This window comes from Corythoichthys intestinalis, chromosome 8 (assembly GCF_030265065.1).
Source record: "Corythoichthys intestinalis isolate RoL2023-P3 chromosome 8, ASM3026506v1, whole genome shotgun sequence".
NCBI lineage: Eukaryota > Metazoa > Chordata > Actinopteri > Syngnathiformes > Syngnathidae > Corythoichthys > Corythoichthys intestinalis.
Window position 1 is genome coordinate 1,909,118 of NC_080402.1, and position 13,773 is coordinate 1,922,890.

At 44.1% G+C, this 13,773-nt stretch overlaps 1 protein-coding gene across 1 annotated transcript in view; it reads right to left on the bottom strand.

Annotated features, from left to right (window-relative positions):
• The window catches only part of tpcn3 (two pore segment channel 3), a 29,112-nt gene that overhangs the window by 12,216 nt on the left and 3,123 nt on the right, over positions 1 to 13,773 (bottom strand). The window contains exons 2-12 of the mRNA XM_057842491.1: positions 11,491 to 11,573; positions 11,314 to 11,428; positions 11,116 to 11,244; positions 8,511 to 8,627; positions 8,318 to 8,436; positions 4,705 to 4,806; positions 4,514 to 4,640; positions 3,291 to 3,501; positions 3,081 to 3,225; positions 2,754 to 2,939; positions 2,542 to 2,606 (exon numbers count right to left, since the gene is read on the bottom strand). Of these exons, the coding sequence (XP_057698474.1) occupies positions 2,542 to 2,606; positions 2,754 to 2,939; positions 3,081 to 3,225; positions 3,291 to 3,501; positions 4,514 to 4,640; positions 4,705 to 4,806; positions 8,318 to 8,436; positions 8,511 to 8,627; positions 11,116 to 11,244; positions 11,314 to 11,428; positions 11,491 to 11,573 (1,399 nt within the window). The remainder of the gene's footprint in view (positions 1 to 2,541; positions 2,607 to 2,753; positions 2,940 to 3,080; positions 3,226 to 3,290; positions 3,502 to 4,513; positions 4,641 to 4,704; positions 4,807 to 8,317; positions 8,437 to 8,510; positions 8,628 to 11,115; positions 11,245 to 11,313; positions 11,429 to 11,490; positions 11,574 to 13,773) is intronic.

The following is a 13,773-nucleotide window of genomic DNA, read 5'->3' on the forward strand; positions in this document are numbered from 1 at the left end:
ATTACCTTGTAGTGAGTTTTCTTCCTTCCTGACAATCTGCTCAAGCACCTTCTCAGAACTTTCTAAGACTTTTCAGGAACATGCTTTTTTTGACCACCATTTTCTTTGAGTGTCCTTATGGTCTGAAAAGTTTTATGTATCACATGGGAGTTTTATATACTCCCATTGTGGCTGGGGTTATGGGGGGACAGAAAGGAATGAAACAGACAGAAGAGAAGAACAAACAGCAAAAAAATCCATCATTAAACGCCTATGCTACCTGTGAACTTCGTCTTGCTATCGTTAGCTAACTATAATTTACCCGTGGACATCATGTGGAAGGCCTGATAACCAAGCGAAAAGAGACGGTAAGTCAAAAGGAGACGTGACCGATGAAAGAAATAGTATATTTTCTCATATTTACTGTTTGTTTTACTCTAACACACCCAATATAAACTAAATACAATAAAAACAAGCAGAATATATTTGATATTCTGAACAGTTGATCTTCAAATGATTAGCATTTGCAGCACCAGGACAACAGGCAGATAAAGGCAGAACAGATACAGGACGTCTTCTGACCACGGAACCCCAACGCGTGTGTCATGCAGCTGACTGAGCAAGATTGACGGTGACAAGCAGGTGATAGGCAAGACATCTCCAAGTCCACGTCTGCACCACCAAATCCCGCAATCAGCTCTTCCAGACAGTCCAGAACAAATGGCGGGATATCTTGTCTTACCACAAGGAACATCTGATACGGAGGAACCCGCGACCGAGAAGTGTACACTCAGCACTCACGTGGCGCTAAGGATGGCAAAATCCCTAACTCTCGTTGCCCTGACAACAGTAATGCCCGAAACCCTCCTGCCCAATCCACACAGAGAATAATCCTAAACAACGCCCAAACACACCCTTCTTCCGGACCACAGCCCGCCTCATCAGAGCCGTTAAAAGACAATGTTTAACTAATCATTGTCATTTTTCTCAGGAATCTTTTGTTGACTTGTGATATGGCGACCCTGGATCCAAAATGGAGTCAGTTCAAGGGATTGAGACTAAGGTGAACGCGAGGAGTTTGGCCGGGTTGTCGGGTTTTGCCGGCCTGGGTCGTTGGAATTGCGCTAGCGTGACTGCGGTGGTTCAGCTGGCGTGATTCCGGCAATCTGCCTAAAAGGTCAGATTCCTTCACCACGCAGGGTGGTGCCTACACAATTCAGCAATGTGAAGTGGAGAACTCAGTATTAGGTATATAATCTCTAAACTTGGATATGTTGTAATCCTATTCTATGCTACCTGATCGCTAATCCTGGCACCGACAATCTCTCTACTTGAGTGTGTCTAATACATGGTTTTTGGCTTCTGCTTTGGGCCAACAGCCAAGCTACGGCGTCGACCCTATGTTGTAACTGAGAATTTGAAGCTCTGCATAGAAGTGATGCATCGCTACTTAGTCACTAGGGGGGGGGATGTATCCTTATCTTTGTGTGGTTTCGCAGAGCTTCACATAGGTTTGGTTTCTTTAATGTTAGAGACTGTGCAGCTGTTTTCTCGAGTTGGAGCTCATCGAAAAATAATTGTTTTTACTCGAAACGTTGGAACAAAGAAGACGCAGAAAACTTTTGTGGCCACTGAACCAGTCGAGGTAAAGAACGTGTTGAACGTGTTCACCCATTGAGGGGCATGGACGAAGAGAAACACTTTCCATATTTTTGGATGTCAGCGGGCAGATTTGACGATCTTCGCTGGTTTGCTGAAACACACAGCATGCCTCTTGATGGTTGACGCCAATGACGTTTGGTGTGGCCCAATCACAGTCCTTCCCGTTCACATAGCAACGCCACACCACGGCGCGTAGTCGGGATTTTTGGGAGGAGCGTGTTAGGCTAAGGTGTATGGTCCAAGCAGAGTATAGCATAAAAGCACCCTGATTGCACCCAGTCATGGGTGATCACACTCAGAGGTGTGATGGTCCTGCAGAGAGGGGAAATGCTGCGTGGGGGCCATGCCCCCATTTAACAAGCCCTTAGGGAAAGGAAGAACGGAAGCGCCACCACCCCCTACCCGCCCGTCCGGACCCTCATCCATCGCTGCAATCCCCCCCAACAGACACAAACACACCGCGGAACCCCCATGGCCGACTAGATCTGGGGCAGGAAAGGATCCCCACCTTTGACACGTCGCAGTCCAGCCGGCGATCCACGCCCAGGCCCAAATGGGGACGTCAGGGTGGAAAAGAGAAAAGAGCGTGGAAGCGGGAGAATGGCGAGAGGCTGTCGCGCGGGGGAGCGGGACCAGAGTCCCAATCACCCCTGCAACCGACAGCCAAGACGAAGAGGTCCTGCCCCGGAAGTCCCTTTGTGGGACCAAACTACCGCCCAATTACTGCTGCTACCAGGTCCCCCACTGGCAGCCAGTAACCAGCACCGTGACAGGGTTGTGGGGAGGGTAGTGCAGTGCAATAAAATAGCTGCGTAAATAGACAGCTGCATGGAACCTCTTCCCAGACCTACTTTGAAATAAGGTCCATGACACTTTCAATAGAAAACCAAGTGACCTCACATGACTCCATGGTGGCGTTGACGATCGTGGCGACGAGGGCGCAAACCACGATGATGGTGTCAAACCTGCAGACAGAAAGTGAATTATCAACTTCCTGGTTCTTCTACAAACTTTGTAGGCACTTCTAAGCCCTCAGAACTTTGTGGGCTTTCCAAGAACCAGATAAGGTCATCAAAGAACTTTCACAGTCTTAAACAAAAACTGGTGCTGACCAGTTCCAGAAGCTGTGCCTGGAGAAGAAGGTCCTGGGTTCAATAACGTAGAGTTTCAGCAGGATCTCCAGCAGGTACAGCGCCAGGAAGGCCCACTCAGAATTGGCCACGTTGGGGTCGTCCTCGTCCAGTCCGATGAAGACGGCGTTGATCACGATGATTATGTCGTACACCACCGTGAAGGCCCTGAAAGCGTCAATTACACTTTGTACGCTCCCGCCGACAACTCATATTGAGGTAGGGGTGGGAAACTGAGTACATCACGATATGATATGATACAATTTGAGAATGATGATAAGGTATCGGGAGGTGGCCGCGCCCCCTCACCTGTGACGGACCCATCGGCAGAGGAGGCGGCTGGGCGCCGAGTGGTAGAGGGCGGGGCAAAGGTGCCCCAGTGGGTGCGGCCGGGACTTGAGCGTGATGACTTGGATGTTGAGAAGGTCACACAGCTGCACGAACGCCGTCTTGCCTGAGGTTAGCGCTTCGGAGTCAGCGTGCGCCCGTCGCTTGAGCGTTTGCCGGCCGGCAACTGACCGATGGTGCCGCGGCAGCCGTCGTCCGAGACGCACCAGAGCAGCTCGGTGTGCGCGCGGCTGATGTCGGGCTGCACCAGCCGAACCAGGCGCTTCCAGACTTCGCGGCTGACCACCGGCTCGCCGTCTCCGTCCTCGGGCGGCTCCTGCAGAACGGCGAAGGCCCGCGCCATCTTGTGCCGCTTGGCCCGCACCAGTTGCCGCACTTCCTCCTGAAGCGGGATTTCAAAAAACCATACCTTACCTTACTCGGCCCGAGGCATCGTTAGCCCATTGGTGGTGATAGTCGTCCAATCTATTTGAAGCGGGAGGGTTGGCACGAACATTCATTTGCTGCCAACCTCCCACTTCAAATAAATTTGACATCAACAAGTGACAAACTCATTTCTACGGAGCCCCCCCCGAGTGCCAGGGTAGAAAAAAAAAAATCACAACTAATCTGTACCCACAGTTCAGTAATTTGTGGGTACAGTTTACTAATCTGTACCCACAGTTTACTAAACTGTACCCACAGTTTAGCAATCTGTACCCAAAATTTAGCAATCTGTACCCACAGATTACTAATCTGTACCCACAGATTACTAATCTGTACCCACAGTTTACTAATCTGCACCCACATTTTAGCAATCTGTGGGTACAGTTTACAGTTTACTAATCTGTACCCACAGTTTAGCAATCTGTGTGTACAGTTTAGTAATCTGTGGGTACAGATTAGTAAACTGTGGGTACAGATTACTAAACTGTACCCACAGATTGCTAAACTGTGGGTACAGTTCTGTAATCTGTGGGTACAGATTAGTAATCTGTGGGTACAGATTGCTAAACTGTGGGTACAGTTTAGTAATCTGTGCGTACAGTTTAATAAACTGTGGGTACAGATTAGTAAACTGTACCCACAGATGATTAAAGTGTGAGTACAGATTAGCTATGATTTTTTTTTCTACCCTGGCACCCGGGGGGCTCCGTACATTTCAATTGAAAGCAGAAGACCTTTTATGGACCCTATCAAAATTGCACTAATGGCGGCCATGTTGGTAGGGGCAACCTTCCCATCAAAGTCAATGCACAGACATCAAAATTCCGTCAAAACTATCTTGTTTCTCAACTGAGATTATTATATCAATGTCAAAGCATCTCCGATTTGACTTCAGTGACTGCTATTGACAGCGGCAGATGTCCAATCCATTTGAAGAGGGAGGGATGGCGGCGAATGAACGAACGTACCTTCAAGTACTTCTTGTAGTTGTTGAAGACCACGGCGAGGAAGACCGACATGAAGATGTAGGTGTTGACCAGGATGTAGACGATGAAGAAGATGGCGAAGGCCGAGCCGGCGTCGTACGCGGGCATCCTGTGACCGATGCAAAGTTCATCAAGGCGGCCATTTGAAGCGGCGTCAATGCATGGCCACTTACATGACGTCGGGGCTGTTAGCCGTGGTGACCAGCACGTAGAGATCGAAGACGGCGTCCAGGTAGTTAGAGAAGTATGGCGCGCCGTCAGCAGTCTTGAGGCCCCTACCGGACGCAGCGCACGTTAGCCACGCAGTTACCGTTGATGGCGATAAATATCCCATCTGTTTGAAGTTGGAGGTCTCAAACTTGAGGCCAATATTCGGATTTCGGTCGATATAATAAGGTAAATGTTATGTTAACTGTTAGGATGGTGATATGTCTTAAAAAGGTCAACCGATACAGCTGACCGATATGTGGTCCTTTTTCAAGATCGGCCATTGGCTGATATACAGTATAGCCGATATAGGGTTAGAGTTAGGGTTAATCTTTCTCACAATGGTCGACCGATATGTTGGCTAGCTACTATATCGGGCCTTTATATGGACTTTTTTTCAAGATCGGCCGATATTAAGCTGATATAATAGAAGAACTTACGTTAGCTGCTTGGATGCTCATTTTTCTCACAGTCGACCGATATGTTAGCTTAGGTACTATATCAGGCCGATATATGGCCTTTTTTCCAGGTCGCCTGAAAACGTTCCATATAATAACATAAATGTTATGTTCGCTGTTGGACTGTGATCTTTCTTATAAAGGTCAACCGATGTATCGGACCCATACACAGATTGCCCGATTTCGGTCGATACAGTAAGAGAAATTTTATGTTTACTGTTTGGATGGTGATTTTTCTAATAAAGGTCAGCTGATTTATCAGACCGATATATGGACTTCTTTTCAAGATCGGCCATCAGCCGATATAATAGAAAAACTTATGTTAGCAGCTTGGATGCTAATCTTTCTCAAACTCGTCGACCGATATGTTGGCTAACTACTATATCGGGCCGATAGATGGACTTGTTCAAGATCGCCCAGTTTCGGTCAATTAAACAGGTGAAATGTTATATTTACTGTTTGGATGGTGATTTTTCTTATAAAGGTCAACCGATATGTTGGACCGATATATGGACCTTTTTCAAGATCGCCTGATTTCGGTCGATATAATAAGATAAATTTTACGTTCACTGTATAGATGGTGATTTTTCTTTTAAAGGTCAACCGATATATCGTACCGATATATGGACTTTTTTCAAGATGGGCCACTGGCCGATATATAGCTGATATAGTAGAAGAACTTATGTTAGCTGCTTGAATGCTAATCTTTCTCATAATGGTCGACCGATATATCGGACTGATATATGGACTTTTTTTCAAGATCGCCTGATATCGGTCGATATAATAAGATAAATGTTATGTTCACTGTTTGGATGGTGATTTTTCTTATAAAAGTTCAACCGATATATCGGTCCGATATATGGACTTTTTTCAAGATCGGCTGACATATAGCCGATATAGTAGAAAAACTTATGTTAGCTGCTCCGCTGCTTATCTTTCTCATAATGGTCGGCCAATATGTTGGCTAGCTACTTTTTCGGGCCGATATATGGACTTTTTTTCAAGATTTTTCTTATAAAAGGTCAACCGATATAATGGTCCAATATATGGACTCTTTTCAAGATTGGCCATCGGCCGATAGAATACAACTTATGTTAGCTGCTTGGATGCTAATCTGTCTCATAATGGTCTATTGATATGTTTGGTAGCTACTATATCGGGCTGATATTTGGACTTTTTTCAAGATGACCCAATTTTGGTCAAGATAAACATTCAGTTTTTGGAGTTTTCTTATAAAGGTCAGCCGATATATCGGACCGATACATGGACTTTTTTTCAAGATCGCCCGATATTGGTCGATATAATAAGAAAAATGTTATGTTCGCTGTTTGGATGGTGATTTTTCTTATACAGGTCAACCGATACATCGGACCGATAAATGGACTTTTTTCAAGATCGGCTGACATTTAGCCGATATAATAGAAGAATTTATGTTAGCTGCTTGGATGCTAATCTGTCTCATAATGGTCTATTGATATGTTTGGGTAACTACTATATCGGGCTATCTTTGGACTATTTTTCAAGATCACCCGATATTGGTCGATATAATAAGATAAATCTTATGTTCACTGTTTGGATGGTGATTTTTCTTATACAGGTCAACCGATATATCGGGCCGATATATGGACTCTTTTCAAGATCGACCACTGGCCGATATATAGCTGATATATTAGAAGAATTTATGTTAGCTGCTTGAATGCTAATCTTTCTCATAATGGTCGACCGATATATCAGACCGATATATGGACATTTTTTCAAGATCGCCTGATATCGGTCGATATAATAAGATAAATGTTATCTTCACTGTTTGGATGATGATTTTTCTTAAAAAGGTCAACCGATACATCGGACCGATAAATGGACTTTTTTCAAGATCGGCTGACATTTAGCCGATATAATAGAAGAATTTATGTTAGCTGCTTGGATGCTAATCTGTCTCATAATGGTCTATTGATATGTTTGGGTAACTACTATATCGGGCTATCTTTGGACTATTTTTCAAGATCACCCGATATTGGTCGATATAATAAGATAAATCTTATGTTCACTGTTTGGATGGTGATTTTTCTTATACAGGTCAACCGATATATCGGGCCGATATATGGACTCTTTTCAAGATCGACCACTGGCCGATATATAGCTGATATATTAGAAGAATTTATGTTAGCTGCTTGAATGCTAATCTTTCTCATAATGGTCGACCGATATATCAGACCGATATATGGACATTTTTTCAAGATCGCCTGATATCGGTCGATATAATAAGATAAATGTTATCTTCACTGTTTGGATGATGATTTTTCTTAAAAAGGACAACCGATACATCGGACCGATAAATGAACTTTTTTCAAGATCGGCTGACATTTAGCCGATATAATAGAAGAACTTATGTTAGCTGCTTGGATGCTAATCTGTCTCATAATGGTCTATTGATATGTTTGGGTAACTACTATATCGGGCTGATCTTTGGACTTTTTTCAAGATGGTCCAATTTCGGTCAAGAGAAACGTTATGTTCAGTTTTTGGAGTTTTCTTATAAAGGTCAGCCGATATATCGGACCGATACATGGACTTTTTTCAAGATCGCCCGATATTGGTCAATATAATAAGATAAATGTTATGTTCACTGTTTGGATGGTGATTTTTCTTATAAAGGTCAACTGATATGTCGGGCCGATTATGACGACTTTTTTCAAGATCGCCTGATATCATCAGATATACTGTAAATCAAATATATTGAATATCTTATGTTCACTGTTCCCGTGATGATCTTTGTTAATTGTGATTTTGCACCACCTAGTGGCCTGTGTTACAAAAGGAAGTAACAGAAACCTCTCATACAGCCATTTACTGTATATAATGAGTGTTTCCTTTCATAATCAATCTGCTTTTTTAAAAAAAAAAAAAAAAAAATGGCCTCAATTATCAGTTTACAAAATCGGCTTTGGACATCAGCAATCGGCTACATATTTTTTCAAAATGGGTTTCGGCATTGAAAAAGCCCATATCGGTCAACCTCTACTTTGATTCCCAATAAAAGTGTCCATGTTAAGATAGTCAGTGAAAGATGAGTCATCCCACTTGGAACTGACGGGACGTCGACGTACGGACGGCGACTCACCGCTTGCTAAAGAGTTTGAGCGCCATGAGGGAGAAGATCAGGATGCTGAAGATGAAGAGCAGGAAGACGGACATGATCTGAGGGAGGGCGTTTCGGATGCTTCGGAAGGCCCTGCGTAGCTTCACGCGCAGCACACGGCGTCAGATGCTAGCGCGTGACGTGAAGACGGACGCCGGCCCTCCGCACCGCCTACCTGTCGTCCCTCTGTCACATTGACCAATAGGAGCGGTCGCAGCACTCGCGAGCAGCGCAGGAAGTAAATGCCGGCGGCGTGCAAGGCGCCGCAGATGATCATGTCCGCTAGCGTTAGCTGAAACGCACGCAGGCAGCTTACAGTGATTGATGTGGTTCCTTCGCTTGCTTCCTGTTGGTCATGTACGGGTCACTTCCTGGACCTTTTTGGGATTTTCTTGGGCCACTTGACTACTTAGGTGTCCCTCCAGTACATTTTTTGGGCCACTTGTTCACTTTAGGCTACTTACATGTCACTTCCTGTATATTTTGGGGCATTTTTTGGGGGGCCACTTGTTCATTTTAGGCTACCTAGAGGTGACTTCCTGTACATTTTGGTGCATTTTTTGGGCCACTTGTTCATTTCAGGCTAGTTAAAGGTCACTCCCTGTACATTTTTAGGGCCACATGTTAATTTTAGGCTACTTACGGGTAACTTCCAGTACATTTTGGGCATTTTTTGGGCCACTTGTTCATTTCAGGCTTCGTACGGGTCACTTCATGTACATTTTTTTGGGCCACTTGTTCATTTTAGGCTACTTACATGTCACTTCCTGTATATTTTGGGGCATTTTTTTGGGGCACTTTTTCATTTTAGGCAAGTTACGAGTCATTTCCTTTAAATTTTCAGGAATTTTTTGGGCCACTTGTTCATTATAGGCTACTAACAAGTCATTTCCTGTACATTTTTGGGGAAACTTGTTCATTTTGGCTACTAATGTGACACTTCCTGTACATTTTCAGGCATTTTTTTTGGGCCACTTGTTCATTTTAGGCTACCTAGGGGATTTTAGGCAACTTACGAGTCACTTTGAGTACGTTTTTGTGCTTTTTTGGGGCCACTAGTTCATTTTAGGTTACTTACAAGTTACTTCCTCTATGTTTTGGGGCAATTTTAGGGCCATTAGTTCATTTTTGGCTACTTACAGGTCACTTCCTGTACATTTTGAGGGGTTTTACTGGGCCACTTGTTCATTTTAGGCTACTTACGTGTCACTTCCTGTACATTTTCGTGCATTTTTGGGCCACTTGTTCATTTTAGGCTACTTATGAGTCACTTCCTCTATATTTTTGGGCAATTTTTGGGCCAGTTGTTCATTTGTAGCTATTTACGGGTCACTTCCTGTATATTCTCTGGCATATTTGGCCACTTGTTCATTTTGACAACTTATGTGTCACTTCCTGTACATATTGGGGCATTTTTGGGGGGCATTAGTTCATTATAGGCAACTTACGAGTCACTTTGTGTACATTTTTGTGCTTTTTTTTGGGCCACTAGTTCATTTTAGGCTACTTACAAGTTACTTCCTCTATATTTTGGGGCATTTTTTGGGCCACTAGTTCATTTTTGACAACTTATGCGTCACTTCCTGTACATTTTGGGGCATTTTTGGGAGGCATTAGTTCATTATTGGCAACTTACAAGTCACTTTGTGTACATTTTTGTGCTTTTTTTGGGCCACTAGTTCATTTTAAGGCTACTTACAAGTTACATCCTCTATCTTTTGGGACATTTTTTGGGCCACTAGTTCATTTTTGACAACTTATGTGTCACTTCCTGTACATTTTGGGGCATTTTTTTGGCCACTTGTTAATTTTTGGCTACTTACGTGTCACTTCCTGTACATTTTCGTGCATTTTTTGGGCCACTTCTTCATTCTAGACTACTTCTGTATCACTTCCTGTCTATTTCGGGGCATTTTTTGGACCACTAGTTCATTTTAGGCTACTTACAAGTTACTTCCTCTATATGTTGGGGCATTTTTGGGGCCACTAGTTCATTTTTGACAACTTATGTGTCACTCCCTGTACATATTGGGGCATTTTTGGGGGGCATTAGTTCATTATAGGCAACTTACGAGTCACTTTGTGTACATTTTTGTGCTTTTTTTGGGCCACTAGTTCATTTTAGGCTACTTACAAGTCACTTCCTCTATATTGTGGGGCAGATTTTGGGCCACTTGTTCATTTTTGACTACTTATGTGTCACTTCCTGTACATATTGGGGCATTTTTTGGGCCACCTGTTGATTTAAGGCTACTTACAGGTCACTCCCTGGACATTTTGAGGCATTCTACTGTCACATTCTGTACATTTTGGATCATTTTCTGTCAATTATAAGCCATTTTCAAGTCACTATTTCTTGATTTTGAGGCATTTCTAACCCACTTCTCATTCCTCCTACCGGGGCACTAACACTTTGTGTCGATTTTCAGTCGGTCATTTCTTTTGAGGCATTTTTGGCTCATTTCCTTGTTCACTTTAGGCTACTTACTTCCTGTTCATTGGTCACTTTCGGTCACTTCCGATTCATTTTGAGGCATTTTGGGGTCATTTTCTTGTTACCTCATTAGCTGAATATTGAACACTGGACGTTCAATCTGTTCGGACTAGGAGGGGCCAACGAATGAAGGTGGCATATTTGAAAAGGCCCTCATAGAAACGGATTTGGAGAGCCCTGCTTTTAGAGAATGGCTTGATGAATTTCAAGAGAAATTTGTAAGCAGTGTCAAAGCTCTGTCTTCCGGGAAAGCTCCGCTCCGACTCAGCGCGCCCCGCCCGCTTACCACCAGGACGGCGATGATGCATATGTTCTTGGGGTCCTTCCAGAACTTATCCCGAGGGATGACTTTGGCATAGTGGACCAGTCGCAGGGCGAAGACGTGCAGGCACACCAGCTCCACCAACATGGTGGCCTGAGGAAAAACGGCCGGTGTGTTCAGAACGCCGACGGTTTACGCGGCCCATATTTTCAGCTCACCCACCCACGGCGGCAGCGGCCAGACGGCGGGCTCCTCGCATAAAGCCAAGCTCAAATCCAGCAGGATGAAAAAGTAGAGCAGCACCTGAGGAAGCCGGCGGTTGTACAGCAAATACAACCTGCCTTTCAAAATAAAAGAGTGAGACGGCAGCGGAGGCGCGACAGCGAGCGGACGGGCGACCTGACGGCCTGCGGCGACGTGTCGAAGAAAATGTTGCGGTTGTACTGGGCGTCCGAGACGTACGCCGAGGCCAGGTCCAAATCCTTTGGAGATAAAAACCAAAGAGGCGATCAGGTGACTTGCCCAATTAAATTCTGCTGCAAATTCACTTTATTCCCAATCTGTTTAGAATATAACCTGTGTCATAGACTTCATAACCTATTAACATGTCATGGGAAACGGGGCCGATTCGTAGGGGGCCTATTTTCAAAAACCTCAAATATTTACAAAACCAAAGCTGCTACCGACCTAACGCCAAAACAGGCACCTACCTTAGCCATATATGAGTCTCCATGAGCAGCGGCATCAAAAAATTCAAAGTCGTTCCCTATAAAATCCCGATTAATTATTTTTTTTATATAATAAGTATTTAGTCAACCACCAATTGTGCAAGTTCTCCTACTTGAAAAGATTAGAGAGGCCTGTAATTGTCAACATGGGTAAACCTCAACCATGAGAGACAGAAAACAGAAAATCACATTGTTTGATTTTTAAAGAATTTATTTCCAAATTAGAGTGGAAAATAAGTATTTGGTCACCTACAAACAAGCAAGATTTCTGGCTGTCAAAGAGGTCTAACTTCTTCTAACGAGGCTTCACTCGTTACCTGTATTAATGGCCCCTCTTTTAACTCATGATTGGTATAAAAGACACCTGTCCACAACCTCAGTCAGTCACATTCCAAACTCCACTATGGCCAATACCAAAGAGCTGTAGAAGGACGCCAGAGACAAAACTGTAGACCTGCACCAGGCTGGGGAGACTGAATCTGCAATAGGTAAAACGCTTGGTGTGAAGAAATCAACTGTGGAAGCAATTATTAGAAAATGGAAGACTGATAATGTCCCTCGATCTGGGGCTCCATGCAAGATCTCACCCTTTGGCGTCAAAATGATAACAAGAACGGTGACCAAATATCCAAGAACCACACGGGGGGACCTAGTGAATGACCTACAGAGAGCTGGGACCACAGTAACAAAGGCTACTATCAGTCACACAATGCACCGCCAGGGACTCAAATCCTGCACTGCCAGACGTGTCCCCCTGCTCAAGAAAGTACACATCCAGGCCCATCTGAGGTTTGCTGGAGAGCATTTGGATGATCCAGAAGAGGACTGGGAGAATGTGTTACGCTCAGATGAAACCAAAATTGAACTTTTTGGTAGAAACACAGATTCTCGTGTTTACTGAATACTGAATTGCAGCCAAAGAACACCATACCCACTGTGAAGCATGGGGGTGGAAACATCATGCTTTGGGGCAGTTTTTCTGCAAAGGGACCAGGACGACTGATCTGTGTAAAGCAAAGAATGAATGGGGCCATGTATCGAGAGATTTTGAGTGAAAATCTCCTTCCGTCAGCAAGGGGATTGAAGATAAGACGTGGCTGGGTCTTTCAGCATGACAATGATCCCAAACACACAGCCAGGGCAACAAAGGAGTGGCTTCGTAAGAAGCATTTCAAGGTCCCAGAGTGGCGTAGCCAGTCTCTAGATCTCAACCCCATAGAAAATCTGTGGAGGGAGTTGAAAGTCGGTGTTGCCCGACGACAGCCCCAAAACATCACTGCTCTAGAGGAGATCTGCATGGAGGAATGGGCCAAAATACCAGCAACGGTGTGTGAAAAGCTTGTGAAGAGTAACATACATAACAAAGTATTGAGATGAACTTTTGGTATTGACCAAATACTTATTTTCCACCATGATTTGCAACTAAATTCTGTAAAAATCAAACAATGTGATTTTCTGTTTTTTTCCCACATTCTGTCTCTCATAGTTGAGGTTTACTCATGTTGACAATTCAGTGGGAGAACTTGCACAATTAGTGGTTGACTAAATACTTATTTGCCCCACAGTAAGTATAACACAATTTAAAACGGATGATAATAAAACACACAGCGTCCAAAATCATTAACCAAGTCACACGCCTTGCACTGTCAATAACCAACGAGACGGACCATCCTCTCACACCTTCACACTTCTGGTCGCAGACAGTGTTGTCAGTAACGCGTTACTGTAATCTGATTACTTTCTTCAGTAACAAGTAATCTAACTCGTTTATTTTTCCGAGCCAGTAATCCGATTAAAGTTAGTTTCCCCTAGTGCCTGTGCGTTACTATTTTGTTTTTGCCTCATAATGTATGTAAAATGAAGAATACTGTAGTCATGCACGAAGAGCATTTCTCATCGGGGGGGGGGGGGGGGGTCAAGTGTATTACGATGCTGTCTGAGGCTGTCTGCCACG